Below are 22,220 nucleotides of genomic sequence, written 5' to 3' on the forward strand. Positions count from 1 at the left end.
GAATCCCCATTCATATTAAATATTTATTTCCCATTCTCTTTTTTGTTTTAATTTTAATTTTTTTTATTGAATCAAAATTGATTATACATATTTTGGGGGTTCAACATTGAGATATGTTGATCAAATCAATATTACCAACATATATATTGTTACAAATCGTAATTATTCTTTATGCCCCTTGTCCAATCTCACCCCACCCGCCTCTTTCCCCCATTCCACCACTGATAACCCTAGATTTCTTCTCTCCTGAAAGAATAATGGTTACTCTGTTGATTTGTTGCCTAGATGATCTGTCCAATGCTGAGAGGTATGATCAGGTCCCCCAATATTAATATAGAGTAGATGCTTCTTCTGTCACTCTAAAATGGGCTTTGTGGAGAGAGACGTCCTCTTCTTTTCTTTATCTCTGCTGGTGACTCTCCTTGTGTCAATGCACTCCAGTGGTTGGCGGACCATCTGCGTGTTGGTTGTGGCATCTAGCCACTTTTGCGGCAGCCATGGTTATGGTGAAGGCTGTGGCAGGCCACCCACGTGGAGGTGATGTTTTTGGCATGCTCCTTGGTGCTGGCGGTGTGCCTGGTTGTAGGATGTGTCTGCTCCCGGCTCCATATCTCAGGTCACTGGGCGGGCCCTGAGGTGCTGTCATGGTGTGCCTGGTTGTGGGAGGGGGGGGTCCGGTCCCCTTCTCCATGCCCCAGGTCCCCAGGTGGGGCCCCAAGGCACTGGTGCAGTGTGCCTGGTTGTGAGATGGGGGTCCGGTCCTCAGGTCCATGCCTCGGGTCACCGGGCAGGCCCCAATGCACTGGCATGGTGTGCCTGGTTGTGGGAGTGGGGTCCAGTCCCCTTCTCCATGACTTGGGTCCCCGGGCAGGGTTCTGAGGCACTGGCAGTGTGACTGGATGTGTGAGTGGGATCTGGTCACCTTCTCAATGCCTTGGGTCTCTGGGTAAGCACCGAGGCACTGATGCTGTGTGCCTGGTTGTGGGAGGGGGGTCCAGTCCCCTTTTCCATGCCTCGGGTCTCCAGGTGGGCCCCGAGGCGCTAGCATGGTGTGCCTGGATGTGGGAGTGGGGGCTGGTCCCTGGCTCCAAGGCTCTGGTTCCCAGACAGGCCCCAAGGCGCTGGTGGCATGCCTGGGCCAGAACTAATTTTTTGTCCTTTGCTTACTTCTAAAATGGGGGAACTTCCTGTGGGAACCAGTACTTGAGCTGCGTGGTTGAGCTAAATTGCTGCTTTGCTGCTGTTTCCCTAGGGAAGGCTTTTTGTGCAGCTCAGGGTTTAATGGTTGACTTTTAGGTACTTCCGGCTCTCCAGAGACCCTGTGGATGTGGGTTGTGTAGATACTCTGATCTGGGCCTGAGTTTTTTCATCAAACTGCACCCCATGCAATTCTGCATTCCTGACCTGTGTCTTCTGAGTGGTCCTGTGCTGATTGGGGGGCAGGTCAGCTGTCCTTGCTGTGTCCCAGTGTTCTCCCGGTGGGCCCATCTCCCCCACCGCCCATGCTCCAAACACTTCCCATGGGATGGGCCCTGTGCCGGTCCCTTGTGATGACTCACTGGCCTCTGAATGGCTCCCTTTTTTCAGTTATTCTGGCTCCTCACTCCTGCGTGGGCCCACAGGAACCCTATTAGTGGTCCTGCTGTCCTGGGGGCTGCCAAGGCCCTCTTCTCTCCTGCCACCTCCAAGTAACTCCATCTGAAGGGCACAGCTGCGGCTTCTGCTGGCTCCTGCTCCGTGCACTGCAGCCCGAGCCTTAAAGTGGCCACTCTCAGAGCAGTTTTTTCTTTCTCTCATCATGGTTTCTCCTGCCTTCATGAACTCCGTAGATCTCTTCTTCCCCCGAGCTACAGCGGCCCCAGCTCAGCTGATGTTACATTTTTATAGTTGTAAATTGGTTGATTTGTGGGAGAGAGTGGCACCGGGGACCGTCTATTAGCTTCTAATACATGTTCAGCACTGTGATGGGTGGAGGATACACCTAATTTATTTAGCCTTCATTGAGTCCTGGGCCTCAGAAGACTTACACTTCATCTAAAGAAAACATTGACTCATGAAATAATGAATTCATCAGAGAATTGTCTGAAGTCTGTAATTGTGTGGAATTCCATGGTATCTGGGTCAACCAAGAGAGAGACAGAGTCCCAGAAGATGAGGGGACATAAAGAAGGAAGAACTGAATAAGGCAGAGGATTAGAAATGCATTTCAGACAAGGAGACCACATCTATGTCTTTGTTTGAAGACTGTAAACATTCCGGTTTTGTTTTATTTTGTCTTGTTTTTTGGCAGCTAGCCGGATCTGAACCCTTGACCTTGGTGTTAGCACCGTGCTCTAACCAAATAAGCTAACAGGCCACCCCAAAGACTAAATAGCCTGGACTGACTCAGAGGCAGACAAGAGTGAGCCATTGAAGGCTTATTTACAAGATGAACAAGGTGTTTATAGACATTTAATTCTGCTGCAGTGGATGGAAGGGACAGAGAGTGAGACTTGAGTCCTAAAAATGGATGGGCAGAGGGTATAGTACTTGGCAGTGGCATAGATTCCCTAAGAGACAGAAAGTGATCTTCTCATCCCTTGCCAGCAGAGGAACCAGGATAAACAAAGGACTCCAAAAGGATATTTAGGGTATGAGAGGGAAGGGGAAGAAGCATATTATTAACAGAAGTGACAATGTGGAAGCAGTCCTACTGTTTGATTACAACTTCCTTCAAGGATTTTAGACTCAATAGCATCATTTCTCTCCTAAGGCAGCAAGAAAAATATCTTGACAACCCAGTCCAGGTCACTGTCCTTTTTAATGAGCACTGGAGAGACTGGGGACAGGGAGGTGGTGCAGTATATCCTGGACTCTAATGTGAAAATAAAAGATGCTTTCCCCATAGAAGAAGAGCACTTCCAGACAGGCCTGAGTTGTTAGGCACTGGATCTCTGGGTTCTAAAGAACCATTCTGCATGAGGGCAGCCCTGGATCCTTCTAGGGCCTGCCTACAGTCTCTGCTGCCCACCTCCCTGACCCCTCTGCAGTGTCTCTTGGGGATTTCAGCTCCATGTGGGTCCTCACCAGGATTGGTACTGGGCACAGCCTGGAAAGCCCCCATCTTATCTCCTCCTGCTCGTGGCATACGTACTGCATGGTTTGAACCAAATCCTGGGTTTTGTTTTAAAACCATGGATCTAAAAAGGTGTTAAGTTCTGGATAGGGGGAGATGTTTGCAAGGCCTACTGTTCCTTTCAATCAAATATACTATGCCATGGGAATTATGACCCAGGGAAGAACTTTCCCAAGAGATAACCCCCCAACCAGGTTTCCAAGGTTCTAGGAGAGCTATCCTTAAGGAAGCTGAAAGAATGCAATGGAGCAGAAGCCAAAGCTAGAGAAATGAAAATTACCATTCTTCTTTGTTTACAAAGGGAATTCTCCCTTCACCAAGGAGGACACTATTCCAGACTTGCTTTTTCTTAGCCATTATTGTCATTTAAAAAAATATATAAAAGAATATAGGTGGTTACAAAATAAAATAAACCAAAACTAGCTAGTTAAAAAGGTAAGGCAAATTAGTGTAGTGAGTTAAGAGTTCAGATTTGGAATCATGCAGACCTTGGTTCTAACCCTAACTCTGCCTCTGACCTTTGCACAGTCTGTTTAACCTCTCAGCTACCCTGTCTCCTCATTTGTAAAATGGGAGGAATAGCAGTGCCTTCCTCACAGAATTGGTGTTAGAGCTAAATGAGATAAATCACGCAAAGAACTTAGCAGAGGTAGAGCCAAAACTCCTATTGAACACTGTGGCAAGGTGTCTCAGCCTCTGGGTAGGGTCCCATTAGAAGCCTCTCTGGGCCCATGGCTTCTGGTTTTTCAGTCTCCTCCTGGGGTAGCAGCCATCCTTCCTCCTGGGCTGAGAGTTGAGTCCTAAACCACGTTCTCTTTTTGTCCTGTTTGTGATTTTGCGATTACAGACAATGAGACAGGCAGATGAGCCGTCCCAGCTTCCTCCTGGGGAAACTTCTCTTGGTTCAGGCCAGATATCAAGTGGGCACTTACAGAGAAATAAGGCAATCAGGGTCCTGGCAGTGGGAACAGAGTGGGATGGCAGATTCTGAAGACAGAAGTAAGAAGACAATGGGTCTTGGCAACTGATGAAGAGGGCTATTAAATAGGACTGCAGGTTTGGGGGTGATGGGGATGTTACAGAGAAGAGATCTTGAATCAAGAACTGTGTGTATTGGAAAAGTAAGGAAGTTCCACATAATTTGGATAAGAAAGAGGTTTGATGAAAGACAGTAGGACAGATAAGTGAAAATTCCCAGTGAGCACATAGAGACACAGGATGGATATATATATATATACATACGAATGTGTGTGTGTGTGTGTGTGTGTGTGTGTGTATTTAGTAGTTATCAGAATAGAGGTGAGAGTTCAGGCAAGAGAATGGAGGAGCTCTTTGAAAGACAAATGTTTAAAGGAGAGGGAATGCCCAGAGTCACATAAATGGAAGATGAATTGATAAAATGGTAGAGATGAAAGGGACCTTTGCAAAAATCTAGCCCAACTCCTTCACTTAAAGGATAAGAAAACTGAGGTTCAGAGAGCATGAGCGATTTGTCAAGCGGGTCCACAACATCCAGAAAATGGGAGATCCAGAGCCTGAAACCAAATTCTCAGATTCCCAGTTTTTGTCCTTTCCCACAATTCTAAGCTTGAGACCAGAAAATGGATATGTGCAAGGTGAACATTAATTAATATTGACCACAAGAATGAAATTGGCAATCTTCAACCTCTAAATTGGGGTAAAGTAAACTTACAAGTCAGGGAATTGTGAATACTAAAAGGGTGAATAACCTTTTGTCCTTTAACATAGGTCAATAAACAAACTGAACAAAACAAAACCAGAAAAATATCTTAAAATTAAACTGAATCTCTTTAATCGAGGGCAGATTAATGATTTCAAAGGCTGGAGAATCATCCATTTTTTTTTTTTTTTTTCAGGATAAGGAACTGGCAGAAAAAATCAGATGCAACACATTTCATTTCTGCTTGGATTCATCGTGCTTCTTTTCAATGTAGAATCTTGCATGAAGTTGACCAGAAGGGAAATGATTGTGCTGCCAAACTTCTAGGTCATGAGCTGTGCTTTCATAATTTGCAATGTCTCCTTCAAAAAACAATTGAATCTGAAGAGCCAGAAGTGCATGTTGCATGAAAGATTTCTGATTACGGCACCCACTCTCGGGCTCAGGAAACAAACACAAAAACGATCCAAACTACTTCTGAACCCATCATCTTTACCAGTGGCTAAGCTGGTATTTGAACCAAAATTGCCACTTAAAGCTGCCCCTTTAGTTCACTGTACCGATCACACAAGATGGGAGAGTTAATCATCCACCTCTCACTGTACTTCTCTACCAAACATGGGAACACGGTAGGGTGGGCACTTGATGGTGAGTGACTGATGTTATTGAGTTTCTTCATTCTATTGTGGGCTCAAAACGAGAGTAAAAGACACTCATGCTGTGAACTTTCGTGTTTATTTGGTACCCTTCAGTGCTTTCAGCAAAATGGAACTGGGACCCACCATTTCTGTCAGATAGGACTCAGGTAATCTTTTTGCAAGGAAGGAGGATTAAGCCAGGTTCCTGAGTGATGTACTTCTCTCAGACCTGCAAGGTTTCCAGCTCCCTCATAGAAGTGCTCCCTCGTGTCCCCATGCTGCTGTCCACGAGATACCTTACACATCACAGAGGAACCAGAGCTGTTGTTAAGTGACACGGGCTAGGCGACAGCAGGAGATTCCCCCAACCCTACCCCAGATTTCTCAAATCTTGAAAAATAGATGAGCTTGTTTCTTCATGAAGCATCTTTGAACCGGTCTTGTTACAAGTTTGAGAAAATATTAATATGTATCATTTAAATCTAAAATTCCTTCTGCATATGTGGTAACTTCCTTTTTTTGAGTTTTAATTTTGTGATCTGGAATCTGACTGTTCAGTCGTCGACTATTTGTGGGACCCTGAGAAAGATGCTTGAACTCTGTGCCTCAGTATCCTCATATATAAAATGAGGATAATAATAGTTCTTAGCTCATAAAGTAAAACTACTATACTTAAAGCACTAAGCCCAGTGCCTATTAGCCTCCTTATTACTCAATTAGGCTAACTGGTGGTGTAGCTATCTAACGTTTTCTTCCAAAAACCAGCTCTTGGTGATAAAGTTAATAATCTACTGTATATGTGAACACTACTAAGGGAGTAGATCTTAAATGTCTCACTACAAAAAAAAGATGACTATGTTAATTTGCTTGATTTAATAATTTCACAATGTATACATATACCAAAACATCACATTGTATATTATAAATATATAAAATTTTATTTGTCAATTATACCTTAATAAAGCTGGGGGAAAACCCCAGATCTTGAATGTTGTTATTATATTGATTAATTTGCTTCACTTTATCATTTTCATTTTTGTTTTCCTTATGTTTATTTTGTTGTAATTTTTAAGTTTCTTGAAACTAGTATAGGTCACTTATTTCCATTCTGTCTTGTTTGGTACTAAATTAAAGCTATGAACTTTTTTCTGAATATGGCTTTCGCCATTTTATGTGTCATAATTGGATTATAGACTAACTATTTTAGATTTTCAGTTTCGGTTTCAATTTCAACAGGAATTTCAAAATTTCCTAGAGGTTGGGTTTTTCTTTTCTATTTTAGTTATTAAACTGTAGGTTTTTTTCTTTTGTTTGACTTGGGGGAAGGCAAACTATACTATATCTAATTTTGAAGTGCATGGAAGCTTCTTTTGGCACCCTAAATATGGTCAGTTTCAAGAATTGTTTCATAGGAAATCGAAGGTATAATGTGGATATGGGATTAAATGGAATCTTTGGATATGGAATTAAATATATATATGGGTTTATATTATTCCCATGCTCTATATTATTTATGTTTGTAGATTTCATTTGTCACAGGTAAGTTAGATGAAGTCTCTCTGACTATGTTTTTGTTTCTCCTTGCATTTTCAGGCACTTGCTTTATTTATTTATTTATTTATTTATTTATTTATTTTGTCTTTTTCGTGACTGGCACTCAGCCAATGAGTGCACCGGCCATTCCTATATAGGATCCAAACCCGCGGCAGGAGCGTCGCTGCGCTCCCAGCGCCGCACTCTCCCAAGTGCGCCACGGGCTCGGCCCATCAGGCACTTGCTTTATATATTTTGATACTTATAGTACTTAAAGTCCTACAACAAACAGACACTTGCCTCCCTGCCCCTAAACAAATGTCATGGTTCACACACACACACTGTTTTAGTACTTTATATCAGTTAAAGAATTCTTTAAATTCTTTCTGTCCAAATAACTGGGATAGTTTCTGTCTCCTGACAGAACCCTGGCTCAGCTGTCAGTGAGTGGTGTCCCAGTAGGCAGTGGGGTCAAGGGAGAGGATAGAGACCCTGCCCCACAGTTAGGAACCTAGACTGAAGCAGTTTGGCCATCTTCAACACCTTCACCTTGTTCACTGTCATTCCAGCCTACAGGAATGGGGTAAGAGCACAGGGAAGCAAGCAGGAAGGTTTCTGGGCCAGACCTACTGGTGGCACTCACGAGTTGTGTTCAAATTCCACCCAAGCACATCAGTCACAAGGGAACGTATGGTATATCTGAGCAGCCACATGCCCAGCTATCGTTCTGGGGCATGGAAGTAGAATATAGACTTCAGTGGACAGATAGCAGTTTCTGCCACAGTGCTGTTTTGTTTTGTATGTAGACAGATTAACAGTTTTTTTAAAAAACCTTTAGTTCAATGTTGTTAAAAGTGGAGAGTCCCAGTTATACTGGATCTGGAGATTCCTCTTTTGTTTTTTATCTTCAGATATATGGCCAATTTTCTGACGACCCCCCCACCCCCCACCACTCTTCTGGTAATTTAAAATTACTTTTGTATTTGAGCAGTAAATTTTAAGAAACTTTATTTCTTGATTTATTAACTTTAAAAAATGAAGTGAATATTAACTTCTTGCTGTGAAAGACAAGGAATTTAGCTCCCTTATATTTCCTTCTCAGCCCCTATTTTGTTGTCAACAAGCTCTAGGATTTTTGTCCTAGTCCATCAGTTATACTATTTTAAATTGTAAAGTTTATCTTTCAAGTGATCTCCACATTCTTTTCTGAAACTGTAAATCTCATTGCTGTTTACTATTAATTTTATATTTTAATGGAGTCACGGTTCATAAATAGTTCTTATGTATTATGTCTTAATTATTATACGCTTCACATTGATTCTCTTGGTTGACTGCATTGCCAAATTTATTTTCAAGAAAGGTTCAGAGAAGATGGCGAAATAGACGATCCCCAGCATCACTCTCTCCCACAAATCAACAATTTACAACTATAAAAATGTAACATCAGCCAATCTGGGGCCACTGGAGCTCAGGGGAAGAGGAGGAGAGACCTATGGAACTCATGAAGGCAGGAGAAACCACAATGAGAGAAAGAAAAAACTGCTCTCAGTGTTTTGGGCTGTGGCCACTTTAATGCTGGAACACATGGAGCAGGAGCTGACAGAAGCTGCAGCTGTGCCCTTCGGATGGAGTTACTTGGAGGTGACAGGGGAGAAGAGGACTTTGGTGGCCCCCAGGACAGCAAGACCACCGACAGCGTTCCCATGGACACACGCAGGAGCGAGGAGCCAGAACAGCTGAAAAAGGGGAGCCATTCAGAAGCCGGTGAGTCATCGCAAGGGACTGGTACAGGGCCCATCCCATGGGAAGTGTTTGGAGCACGGGTAGTGGGGGAGACGGGCCCACCAGGAGAACACTGGGACACAGCAAGGACAGCCAATCTGCCTTCCAATCAGTACAGGACCACTCAGAGGAGACTGGTCGGGAATGCAGAATTGCATGGGGTACAATTTGATGAAAAAACTCAGGCCCAGATCGTAGTTTCTACACATCCCAGGTGCACTGAATACCTGGAGAGCTGGAAGTACCTATAAGGTCAACAATTAAACCCTGAGCTGCACAAAAAGCCTTCCTAGGGAAACAGTAGCAAAGCAGCAATTTACTCAACCACACAGCTCAAGTACTGGTTCCCACAGGAAGATCCTCCATGTTAGAAGTAAGCATAGGACAAAAAGTTGGTTCCAGCCCAGGCAAACTAGCAATGCCTTGGGGATCACCATGGGACATGAGGCATGGAGCCAGGGGCAGGACCCCCACCCACAACCACTCACACAACCAGCACCTTGGGGCCCACCCAGGGTTCTGGGGTATGGAGCCGGGGACCGGACCCCCCTTCCCACAACCAGACTCACCATACCAGTGCCTCAGGGCCTGCCCAGGGACCTAGGGCATGGAGAAGGGGACCGGACACCCCTCCAGCAACCAGGCACACATGCCAGCACTCCGGAGCCCACCTGGGGACCCGGGGCATGGAGAAGGGGACAGGACACCCCTCCCACAACCAGGCATACTGCACCAGCACCTTGGGGTCCACCCAGAGATCCAGGGCACAGAGAAGGGGACAGGACACCCCTCCCGCAACCAGGCACACCATGCCAGCACCCCAGGGCCCACCTGAGGACCTGGGGCATGGAGAAGGGAACTGAGCCCCCCTCCGACAACCAGGCACAACGCACCAGCACCTTGGGGCCTGCCCAGAGATCTGGGGCATGGAGAAGGGGACAGGACACCCCTCCCACAACCAGGCACACCTCACCAGTGCCTCAGGTCCCACCCAGGGACCTGGGGCATGGAGAAGGGGACCAGACACCCTTCTCGCAACCAGGCACACCATGTCAGCACCTCAGCGCCCACCTGGGGACCCGGGGCATGGATAAGGGGACCAGACAACCCTCCCACAACCAGACACACCGTGCCAGCACCTTGGGACCCACCCAGAGTCCCTGGGTATGGATCTGGGGACCAGACACCCCTCCTGCAACCAGGCACACCTCGCCAATGCCTCAGGGCCTGCCTTGGGACCTGGGGCATGGAGAAGGGGACCAGACCCCCCTCCTGCAACCAGGCTCACCACATCAGCACCTTGGGGCCCGCCCGAGAACTCGGGGTATGGAGTCGGGGATTGGACACTCTCCACAACCAGGCACACTGCCAGCACCAAGGAGCATGCCAAAATCATCTCCTCCAGGTGGGTGGCCCACCACAGCCACCACGATATCCATGGCTGCCGCAAAGGCGGCTAGACGCCACAACCACCACACAGATGGTCTGCCAGCCACTGGAGTGCCTTGACACAAGGAGAGTCACCAGCAGAAATAATGAAAGGAGGATGTCTCTCTCTACAAAGCCCATTTCAGAGTTACAGAAGAGACATCTGCTCTATGATTGTATTGGGAGACCTGATCATGCCTCTCAGCATTGGATAGATCATTTGGGCAGCAAATCAACAGAGTAACCATAATTCTTTCAGAGGGAGAGAAGAAATCTAGGGTAATTAGAGGGGGGAGGGGAAGGGAAAAGGGGACGGAGAGGGATTGGACAATGGGAATAAAGAATAATTACGATTTGTAACAATATATATGCTAGTAATATTGATTTGATCAACATAGCTCAGTGTTGAACCCCCAAAATATGTATAATCAATTTTGATTCAATAAAAATTTAATAAAAATAAAGAAAGAAAAGGAAAAAAAGGTTCAGAGTTGTCACGATTCTTGATTCCTTGCACATTTAAGAATTCTTCACTTGCCTTTATAACTAGTTGGAAAAAAAATCTTAGGTCACATTTATTTGTACAATATTGAACTGATGTGGAGAAGTTGAGTACAAGAAAATGACTTAGTTTTTTCCTTTTTTCTTGGCTTGAACTTTTTCGAGCAACTTCTCCTAGATGTCCTTCAATGTTGCCCATTCTTTTTCAAAATTTTCTGGAACATGATATGATTATCTTATCTTTGATTTTTTTTTTCCCTCTACCAATTATAGCCTTCTCTTCCTACCAGTTTTCTTTATGTTGAATCAACCTTGTCCACCCTCCATCTCTATCTTTGCCATCTGCATTCATTGTGATTTTCTCTTTGATCAAATATCGCCATCACAGAAAGAGAAATACCACATGTTCTCACTTATGTGTGGGAGCAAATAAAAATAAATAAATATACAAATAAATGGGGTGGGGGAGACAATAATCACAATTCCTTGAACTTGTTAAGACAAGTGAACAGATATGATGTTGATGGGAGGGAGGGAAGGAGAGAGAAAAAGGAGAAATTGGTAAAAGGAAATGAAAATCAACTACATTGTATATTGATAAATTAAAATTTTTAAAAAAGAGAAAAAAAAATATATCGCCTTATCAGAGGCATTACCACGACCATAGGAAACCTGATAACCTCTCTCACTCTTTGCCCTCCATCCTGCCTTAGTTTTCTTCACAGCACTTATCATTACATGCCACCCCATGTCTCCAACCCCAACTAGAACATAAGCTCCACAAGGAGAGGAAATTTGTCTTTTTTTCCCACCACTGTGCCAGAACAATGTCTGGCATATACAGTTGATGCTCCATAAGTACTTGACTAAATTATCTCAAGCTTTCCCTATGTCAGCAATTCAATTTTTAGCTTTGTATTTTGTTCTTTGCTGTTTCTAATTTATGAAACTTCTCTCCTTAGCTCCAGTTTCCTTTCTATCTTGTTGTATTGTCTTATTTGTCTTCGACTTCTTTTCCATTGATTCATTTTCTCCTTAATTTCTTTTAGAGTACAGGGCATTTGTTCTGGGGAATATTCTATTTCCTAGAATAAATTTTCTTTCAGTATGAGTTCTATCTCTCTCTCTTTTTTTTTTTTTTTCTGTAGTATGTTTTACAGTTTACAGGCAGTTTCTTTCCTTCTTTCTCATGACTGGCACAGCAGTTTTGTGTAACACCCAGTTACAGTGTGTGGTCTTCTGAACTTCTTCCCATCCAATCTGAACTCTTTTGTCCTCTATTAGCTGCTTCCAGCTGAGTTCCTCCCTCTCAGACAATAAGACACAAATTAGGAATATGCAGACCTCATAAAGATAGAAAAGAGCAAGGAGAAAAAGTACTGGTTCAAGAACCAATTGAGCCGATGGGGAAATGGGTTGATGGGAAGCCCCATTTAAGTTCCCCACTCCCATTGAGTAGTAAGGGCCAAAAGCTATTTATCTCACCCATTTTTCCTCTCTCGTTAGGAGGAAAGTGGGGCAACTTCTGGGGAGATGGGAGTGAAGAGGGAAAAATTTACCTCTAAAGGTGACCATCTCTTGTCACAAGTAAAAAAACTGAAGTTCACCCTGTTTGGCTGAACAATCCATATTGAAAGGCACCATCCTTAGAAATAGGATATACCCTTGATTAGGCAGGGTGAATTCAGCTCTACTAGTTCTAAATAACATTACAGTAGAAAAGGGGGAAGGTAGTGGTTAAATCCAATCACCACTGCCCATAAGCGCCACCATCTCAGGTAACAAGATGCCAAAAAAGTTAAAATGCTCACTTCGACTAGCTTTTCCCTTCCTCAGGGAGCAGGACAGTAGCGGTCATGTAGTTTGTGCATTGCACAAGGGTGTCCAGTAACAGGGCAACTGGGTGCTAAGCCATGCATCCTGGTATGCGGTTCAACTGCTCAGAGAACTCACTAAACCTTGTGCCCATAGGGCTGAGTATGCCCCCAAAGGGTGCCTTTTCTCATCTGTGGGCTGGCAGAAGCCCTGCAGGAGAATAATGTGGGATTGTGGTATGTGTAGTAGGGGAAGAGCTTCCACCTGGAAGAACATTTTCCATCATTTTCCATCTTTTTTCCCTAGATGCTGACTCAATACTCATCTAAAACCTAAAGACACTAGGTTTTTCATAAATTACCTACTAACCTTGTCTCACCCTTGTACAGCTTCCAGGAGTATAGGAGCCAAATATTAATTCCAGTGGGTCTTCTGTTCTGCTGCTTTTCAGTTTATGGTATGAAATTGTACTACTTCCTTTCTTTGGACTGCTGGTGCTGTTCTGTTGATCTGTTCTCCCTCATTTTTCATTCATGTTTTTAGTTTTTGGATAGGGGACTTTTATGATCTGGCTGCATATTACTTTGCTACTTCCAACCTCTCCTTGACTTAAATATGATCTCTCCGTGCTGCTATCACTATTTTCACATTGTACTGACTCTTGCACTTTTATATGCCATCTATTTAATATGCACGCTCACAAAGGGCTAAAAGCATGTATGAATCTATTCTTTAAGAGTTCTGGTGAAAAGTTAAATGCATTCGGGTGTTCAATAAATGTTATTTGATGTCAATAAGTCATTGTAAGCTTATCACATATTGAAGATGACATCAAGATGGTCCCCCACTCTGATTTTTAAAAACTAAAATATGACTTTTTCAGACTTAAATAAACTGGCAAGAAGTCTGGAGAACACTGTGTTTCTTAAAATGATGCTTTGGAAATGTAGTTGAATTGGATATTCAGTCAGGAGTTCCAACAAACATTGCTTGTACAATAAACTTACACAGCAAATCTGCCATTGTGATAAAGGAAGCTTTAAATCAGATTTAAATCTTGTCATGCCTGGATAAATGTGCTAACATTTTCAGTCAGTCTCTAGTACAACTGTTAAAACATCTGGGCTCTGTAGACCAAATGGGACTTCTAAATTTCACATGATTTCTGTGTTCTAATCATTATTTTTTAATTTTCTAATTGGAAAACAGATAATTGGCTTCTGTAGAGATGAACACCAAGACTTACTGATTCCAATATATCTTTCAGAACAATAAATTTTGAATCTCATCCAAGCACAGAGTTGATACATATGTCATAGGTTCAAATGCTTTCAGTAGCACAGGAAAGCATCAAAATTTTGCATATGTAACATTTAAGCAGGAAGCTAACACTCATTCAGGAAACACATTTGCAAATGATGTTTGATTTCAACTAAAACAGCAGTTTTCTGGCAACTTTGCTCAGCTAATCAGATTTTTTAAAAAAAATTTTATAAATACAACACAGTTTACTTTCTTCTAAATTTCAGCAAACATTAAGTATCCCAAGGGTTTTTTTCTTTCTTTCTTTAATTTCCAGTTTCCTGAGCTATGAAGTGTCAGTCTTCAATTCTCTCTCCATAGGCTTCATGCTTAAGTTTTATAAACTAGCTTCATCACTCAGGACCATCTTTTCATAAGCTCTCTTAATATATAAAGTAATCTAATTCTCCTCTATCATATCCCTCTCCTTAAGATGTTCTATAAGGTCAGATTTTATCTTGTTCATCTCAATTTTTCCAACTCATTCACATACAATTTCTTATGCAGCATCTAGGCACTGTGCCTCAAACTTATGAGAAATGTGGCTGACTCTTCAGATACTTCCGACACATCATTGACTTGTTACTGAAGCCAGTTGTCCTTTCTTAGATCCTTTTAATAGTCTTCAAATGGGCTGCATTTTCTATGTGACAAATCTGACTTTTCAGGCGAAACTCATAAGATTGGTCAGAAAAATGACTCTTTGAGGCCATGCATCAAACTAATGGGTGCAATGTAACATTTAGGAAGAAATTAAATTCATAAAATTTAAATATTTCATCTAGCTTCTATTTTTATTAAAGTTTACTTAAGTAAATTTGGTAGAAAAAAATATGTGTTATGATAGGCACCATTGTCTCGCTTTCATTCTCTCCAAATCAATTAAATGAAAATATTCAGGAGTATTAAACTCAATATTGTGAATTTCAGAGCAAAGAATGTGTCCAGATACATTCATTAATTCAGAAATAAAATTTAATAATTTTTAATTTTGTTTTTACTAGTACAAACTAGGTTAACAGTTCTAAATTTAACACACTTCTGAGCAATCCTATACATGCCCTATTTTTAGCAGGAGCTCAAAGAAAATGCTTGATAAGGTATAGATACATTTTAGTCTAACACCTATACTTAGCACAAATACAAAACCAGAGTCAAGTTTACAAGGTAAAAATTGTACAATATCTCTTTATACTAAAATATTCTTAATAATGTAGTTTATGAGAATCAAAATATCATCTGGCTGGTTTTGTTTTTATGATGTATATTAACATCTTCTAGCATGATGATGCCAACAAAAATGTTAATCATTCTTTCTTTCAGTACCTTTTGATTTCCAGTATGCATTCCTAGTTGGCAAATTCATGTTTAATGGCAGTAAGGTAAAAATTCAGTACAAAGAACAAAGATTCATTCTGATGAGCTATTTGATCATAAAACATGCAGAGGTAAATTCTGAATTCATAAACTATTTCTATCATTCAGTGAAGATTATTATTGCGGTTGGCATAATCATAAGAACTTGTTTCTGCTTGATTAAAAGCATTTCTATCACACTGGCTGTAGCATGCCAAGGGTGTGGTAATCACCTCACCAGCACGATCAGTTCATAAATTAATGGCTACCGTGATTAAGCTTCAACACAAAACTTAACATACTTCTCCAAGATGTGTCTCAACAGAACCTTTTACACTTTTCTCACTAGCTAACCAGACATGGGTCATCATTGCTTGGCTTGACTTCTCCTTCCAGCAGCAAATTCATTACAACCTTTGTCAAATAGCTGCATGTTCCTTTTTTCCCCAGGGGGGGAGTGTTGTAAAAGGAAGTCATATCATCCTACAAAGAAAAACAGTAAGTAAGTCGTTTGATTTTTTGTTTGTAAAGAGTTGACAGGTAAAATCAGTGTCAGCCTAGGGGGAAAATAAATTTTCACAGAAAGATTTCCTCATGGAAAATATGAGCTTCCTGAGCTTCTTTTTCATTTTCCTGAGGTGTCTTCTTGGCATATAAAATAAAGGCAGACATTTTTAGTATTCTCCTTTTTGCTGATAATTTTTATTTACTTAGGGAACTTTTTTACTGATGAGCATAAAATATTAAACAGTGAGCCTGGGAGGAACTATATTAGGCAGTACACAGACCCAATATAGCCTGTTACTGCATTCCCCTCTTCCCCAGAATTTAATTAAATAGCCTTCCAGAATCTGTGGCTCTTCTCTGATAAAACACATTTTAACTGCTAACTACATAAAGGAAATTTATCTCTTCCTATATTTCTTTTTTGTCAGAACTTCATAGCTGAATTGACTAGTAATTAAGTAGAAAGTAACATTAATTCCTCAAATAAGTGAGACTGCCCTTCAAGTACCCTGTTTAGTACTCTCTGAATCTGTATTGTTAAATGATAAGCGATAAGGGATATTTTAAAGGATTGAGAAAATAAAAAAATTCTACAAAAAGCTGTTCTCTCTACTTACTTGTTTTTCAATTTCCTTTAGTCGACTCTCATCTTTTTGAAATTCATGAAATGCTTCTTTCACCAATCTGTCTAGATCTACTTTGTCCTGAAATTCTAGCTCAGGGTTTCTTTCCAGTACAATGGATACAACCATTAGTAACTAGGAGAGACAAATGTTGAAAGTCAGTTATATAATCCATAATAGTGACATAGTCTGGACATGTTTTCATTCTTTAATCACATCAATGGATGATCCTAGTATTCCACAGTGTGTTCTGTATGACAAGAGGCTTAAGGATCACCTATAGATAAAATCTTCTTAATTTTGCACATTAGCAGCATAAGTTCGGTTTGAAAACTGCATATTTTTCTTCATTGTTTATATCCCTGTAGCTGTATAGAAATGTTTTTCAGTCACAGAAATAAAACCAGTAACTTAGAAAAATGACTTTCCTAGCCCTGCTCATAGTACATGGTGCCCTATTCACCCAGTGTCTGAACTCTTTCTGGGCTTTGGGGCATTAATCCTCATTGGCAAGACACCAAAAACAGTGTCCAGTAGAGTAGGGCTGCCATAGAAGAGGTGGCAGGAAACAAAGCCAGAGAAGGCAGGTGGGATTCAGTGGAGACTCTGGAAAAGATTCACGATCAAATGACTTGGAGCTCAGCACCCCAAAATGAGTGTAAGTCTGTGATGCCAAAGTAGTTTCTCAGGGGATGGCTATGTTTTTAAAACATTCACTTAATTCTGACCTCTTTATGACATGAGAACTTTTTGGTCTGTATAAACTATCTTTAATTTAATGCATCACCCTATTGTTTAGCCATCCCATACATTTATCTTAAGTGGTAACATTCATTTTAGATGACAAACTCTTACATGCATAGATTGTGTCTGAGCATGCAGTGATTGATAAAGGCTTTCTGATGATATTTATGTGTTTACAGCTCCTACTTTGTACACTGAATAAGAAACAGACCTCACAATTCCCAATTTGGGAATCTTACTGACTGTACTTTATTTAAATGCTTCCAAAACAACCTTTAAGAACCAAAGGATACACTTTCAGTAAAATGCAGAGGTCACAATGTGGGAGACCTTGGGGCAGGGCATTAGCCAGGAGATTATGAAGTTTTACTGTAGTTCTAAAGGAAAGTTTCTTCTGAAAAGGGAACAACCTCACTCTGGTCAACAATAAGGACCTCTATGTCTGCTGTATGTCCTGTACTAGACATGGAAGGCTAAGGTAACAGCACAAGGCAGGCATTCACTCTTCTAATAACCCCATCTTTTCCTGACCCTACTCTCTGCCTCACTCCCAAATACTATACAACTGATTGGCTGATACTGTTCCATATCCTGGGAAAAGAGATAAGACTGAATCTCACTCAGTTCTGACTGCGGCTTCAGACATGCTGGATTTTAGGAGATTCCACATCCAGTTTAGCACTCACTGACACCTTCTGTATCAAGAAGACATATTACTTACCCTTAAGAAACACAAAGTCTGATGTAGATATTCCCAGAGAAAGAGACAAAGTGAGAATGAGCTATATACTAAACCCATCATTTGAGGGATACTCTATGTATGTAGTATGTTTTAAAATGACAAAACAGCACATGTATGCGTACATGTGTGCATGTCTGTATATTTCAGCACTTAACTTTATATGGAGCAATGATGATACAGCATGCACACAATTACATGTCTTTTCTTCACAGAGATGTTTGGAAAGATGTCATTCAAAATATTAACAGCAGTGATCTCTTGCTAGTGAGTGTGGAGGAAATTTTTGTTTTCTACAATTTTCTGAACTGTTGAAACTTTCTACAATAGTTGTGCATTACTTCTGTAAAGAGAAAAAAAACTAAAACAAAAAAAAATAGAAAAAGGTCACTTCCTCTATTTTTATGATGTTGTTGATGCACTTGCTTCTGAGGGATGGGACTGTTGCTGAAAAGCTTGGCAGTCTATTTGTTTTTCCACCCTGACAGAGTATAAGGTGTTTGAATTGTTCATGTGCCTTGACTTGGGTCAAGGATGACCATCTTCTTGAGAACTCAGTTGGAGGAGATCAGGGTTGGGTGAGGAATAGAATTCTCAATTCTGTCTATTGGGCAATTTTCCTTATACTAGTTTTCAGGGAGCAGACAGAAAGGGCTTTAGCAAATCTACGTTCTTAATACAAACCTCCACGACGATCTGTCTGTACTTTGGCTGATCAATATTTCCCAACATGTCTTCAACAAGGAGAGAAAAATTCATCTCATACATAGTCATATCTGACAGGGTTGGTTGCTGAAAAAAATAATTCCACATTAACATGCTGAATTGGTATATACTCTGGTTCTTTTAATAGAGGAATTTCATTTTCTAATCAATAATCTTGTCCAGTTTCTATAAAACCTTAGAGAGCATTTTCAGCTAGATGACTGGATTTTATATATATGCCAAATTACTGAAGCCAACCGGTTGACTATTACGATAAATTTAACCTCCCGTTTTTTAATCTTCACTTTATTAAAGTTTTTAGGGGGAAAAGACTATATTAGAAAGCCTCTTCAGTACACAAAATGGACAGCCAAAAATTGAGACAACAAATTGAGTACATATTCCTTTCAGAATTAACAAAAGAAGTTACACTTGCTGTCAGACTTTAGCATGTAAGTCACTTGTTATTGGATTTACATCATTTTTGTGGCAGGTCCTTTCTGAGCTGGCAGCACAAAAATGCATAAAAACAAGCAAAAACATTATGTGCAGAAATGGCAAGAAACAGAAAAAAGGCAAAACTAAAAGAATTTTCTCTCCTCTACCCTTTATCTTTCATTTAAAGCCAAAGCATTGTACAGCCTTTCATTTACTTCTTACAAACCAAATGCAAGCAGAAAATAAACTCAAATCCAAATCCAAATGTGGGCATGATGGATAACCCTCAAAGGATGAAAGGGAAGACTCTAAATGTTAGGCTTGTATCGTGGAAAGCAGAAGGAATGACTAGAATTATTACCAGAGATGGTAAGATGTTTGTTTTTTTACTTCAATGATGATTTACAGTGAAAACTTAATACCTTCAGAACAACGTGTTATCTACTTACTAATCCAAATGGGACCTAGTGGGAATGTCCTCTTTCAATCTAGTGTCAGCAAAGTTGCTTAGTCTGGTATAATAATGCCTCAGTCCTGTACTCAATATGATCCATCTATTGTATTCCATAGTCAATACAATCTAACATATTGTTGATGTTGACAGGTATTACCCAATTTGGGGAAAATGAAAGCTTGGTTGCTGAACACAGTTATTATAATTGTTGAGATGTCTAGCACTGAGATTAATGGGGTTACAGAAGGAAAGAAAGACTGTTTCATGATTTCACATTGATTTCCTCTCAATATTATCTAATTAAAAAAAATCAATCTAGCTACTGTGCAACTATGATAATTAAACCTAGAAAAGAGATATCAAGCTTGCCTTGTTTCCTACTGTTCTTAAAGGTCTTGGGGTAATCAGTGTAGCACAGAAGTTAAAAGAAAAGGCTCAGAAGACAAACTGCCAGAGGTCATACCCTGTGTCAGCTAGTTAGTACTAGATGTGTGACCTTGTGGAAATCATTTAGCTGTGCTTTAGTTTCCTCATCTCTCAAATGGGAATAATAAAGCACCTTTCTCACAAGATTGTTGTGACAATTAAATGAGCACTCAGAGAAGTGTCTGGCACATAAAGATACTTAACGTGTATTTATTGTTGTTACTGTTATTGTTAGCAGAGAGAGGATACTAAATGTAAGTGGCCCTGGCTACCAGACAATTAAATAAAAATCTGGTAAGTATAAGTGGTAGCTGAGAAAGAAGCTAACAGAAGGTTGCCACAGCACACCGCCCAGGTGCGCAGAGACAGGCCAAGCAGCAGAAGCAGGATGCTATCATCAGAGGTGCTGCTCCAGAAGACTGATCACTGGGCATCTGGGAAAGGGATGGAACACCTGTACTGGCAACCAAATAAAACCACTCAGTCTGTAATCGGTGTAAAGAATTTTTTTTAAGCTTTTATTCACTTTTTTGAATAAGTAATACACTCACATAATTCAAATTTTGAAAGGTTAGAAAGGGTTTCAATGAAAAGCCCACAGTGTCCCCATAGCCACAGAGTTTCTTTGCCCAAAGGCAAAGAAAAGAATGGTACCAGTTTTTTGTGCATCCTTCCAGAGATACTTTTATGTATATGTAAGCAAAATGAGTGTGGTTCTGTGTTTTTGAGAATTCTTTATTTGTATAAAGAGCTACATCAAAATTAGTTTGGTTGAAGTTTCAACACTAAAAACAATTACAGTACATATTCTATTTCCAGAAGACTAATTATTCACTTTTGCATATAAGCAAAATGATTTAGATGCCAGGATTAAATAGATACAATTACTCATATCAAAGAAGCAGGCCAGTTTATATAACTTGGGAAAACATCTGAAGAAGAGGGCACTAATTCATTTGGCCCACAGGTAATTTATACCCCAAGTAAAATAAGGGATTATCTATCTAATGACCTAAAAAGTCACTGCATTTTTCACATTCAATGCAATCCCTAAGTAGTAATTTCCCTACCCATGGCATTACCAGGCCAGCTTGCTTCTTATGCCTGGTTCTGCCTTTTCAATGTATGTTTTATTGTATGTGAGGCCCCAAGCGATGGGAAAGGAGTACCCTCACTTAAAGTAAAGCCAATATAAGAAACCTTAAATTTACTAATAAGTAAGAAAGGAAGGACAGCTTGCTCAGCAAGGTTTAGATATGTGGTTCCCTTAAAGAGAGCTTCCTTGAAACTTCTGAAGTATGACAATACAAAAAATTTTGATTAAACACAGATTTTCAGCAATATATCCATTTGGTAATGTGACATTTTTGTACAGAGGGACAATAAAATTGAAAATGCAAGTAACTCAGATTGGGGAAAAATATTTCCAATCTAATTGAATAGATTTCTTATTTTCTAGTATTTCATCCATTCAGGTATCTGGATACTGCTCCTTTAAATACTCTTAGAACACTGAAAAGCAGAAAAGTTATTTGCAGTGCCTCTGGGGGAAAGAATTCTCTACTCCTTGAGGTCCCTGTACAAGTTCCTCTTCCTGACATAAACAGTCATTTACCTGTGGCAAATGTTTCCCAGCTACAATGATACCATTGGGTGTACGCTCCAGGATCTGCCACACTCGGTCATAGAACCCAGTGGGAGTTCTGTTCAAAGACCCATCGATCTGACGCCTGTTCAGCCAACATCTGTAGACCAAAAGAAAATCCCTCAGAGTTGAAAAACAAGCTTGTTCAGTAGAAAGCAGGGCTTTCTATATGGATTAATTGTTCCAATAGGGTGAGCAATAAAAGCCAAAACCCATTAATGATACATATCTACCATGTGTTACAAAGGTTAGTAAACAGAGCTTGCAGGAGAGGAGGAAATCTCCAACACTTTAAAAAATTTAATAGGCAAAATAGTCTCCCGTAAACTATGAGTTGCTCACTACATGATCAAATGATTAGCTAATATAAAAAGCAGCTCCGCTTAAACTGGAGCAGCCAATTTCATAATAACTTTAGGTGATTTCTTTTACATGTAATAAAATATGAACATGGAAATCACATAACTTGATCACTCCTACACACCTCTCCCAGAAAAGTGCTTAATAAAAATTTGATAAGAGAATGAATAAATGAATGCTCAAAAAAGCATTGTATGTATATATATAATGAAATTACCCTATTTTAAACCTTATAAAAGTTTGCTATTTAAATATAGCCTAAAGTCCTAGTGCTGAAAAACCAGACACAAAATCTTACATGTCATAATAATCAAAATGTAATGACAAGCCAAATTCTAGATCTCCTATTTTTATGGATTCAGTATTAAATCTTAAAGATATAATACATCATTCACAAACTGCTAAAGATGCAAAATTTGCGTAATTTG

At 40.5% G+C, this 22,220-nt stretch overlaps 1 protein-coding gene across 4 annotated transcripts in view; it reads right to left on the reverse strand.

The window, feature by feature from the left end:
* Positions 1-14,752: 14,752 nt before the first annotated feature.
* PHKB (phosphorylase kinase regulatory subunit beta) overlaps positions 14,753-22,220 on the reverse strand; it is a 217,241-nt gene continuing 209,773 nt past the window's right edge. For all 4 annotated transcript variants that reach the window (XM_063110493.1, XM_063110492.1, XM_063110494.1 and 1 more), the window contains 4 exons: positions 21,403-21,532; positions 18,449-18,556; positions 16,276-16,416; positions 14,753-15,634 (listed from right to left, as the gene is read on the reverse strand). In XM_063110493.1, the coding sequence (XP_062966563.1) occupies positions 15,497-15,634; positions 16,276-16,416; positions 18,449-18,556; positions 21,403-21,532 (517 nt within the window). In that variant the 3' untranslated portion in view covers positions 14,753-15,496. The remainder of the gene's footprint in view (positions 15,635-16,275; positions 16,417-18,448; positions 18,557-21,402; positions 21,533-22,220) is intronic.

The sequence above is a fragment of the Cynocephalus volans genome, chromosome 10 (genome assembly GCF_027409185.1).
Source record: "Cynocephalus volans isolate mCynVol1 chromosome 10, mCynVol1.pri, whole genome shotgun sequence".
NCBI lineage: Eukaryota > Metazoa > Chordata > Mammalia > Dermoptera > Cynocephalidae > Cynocephalus > Cynocephalus volans.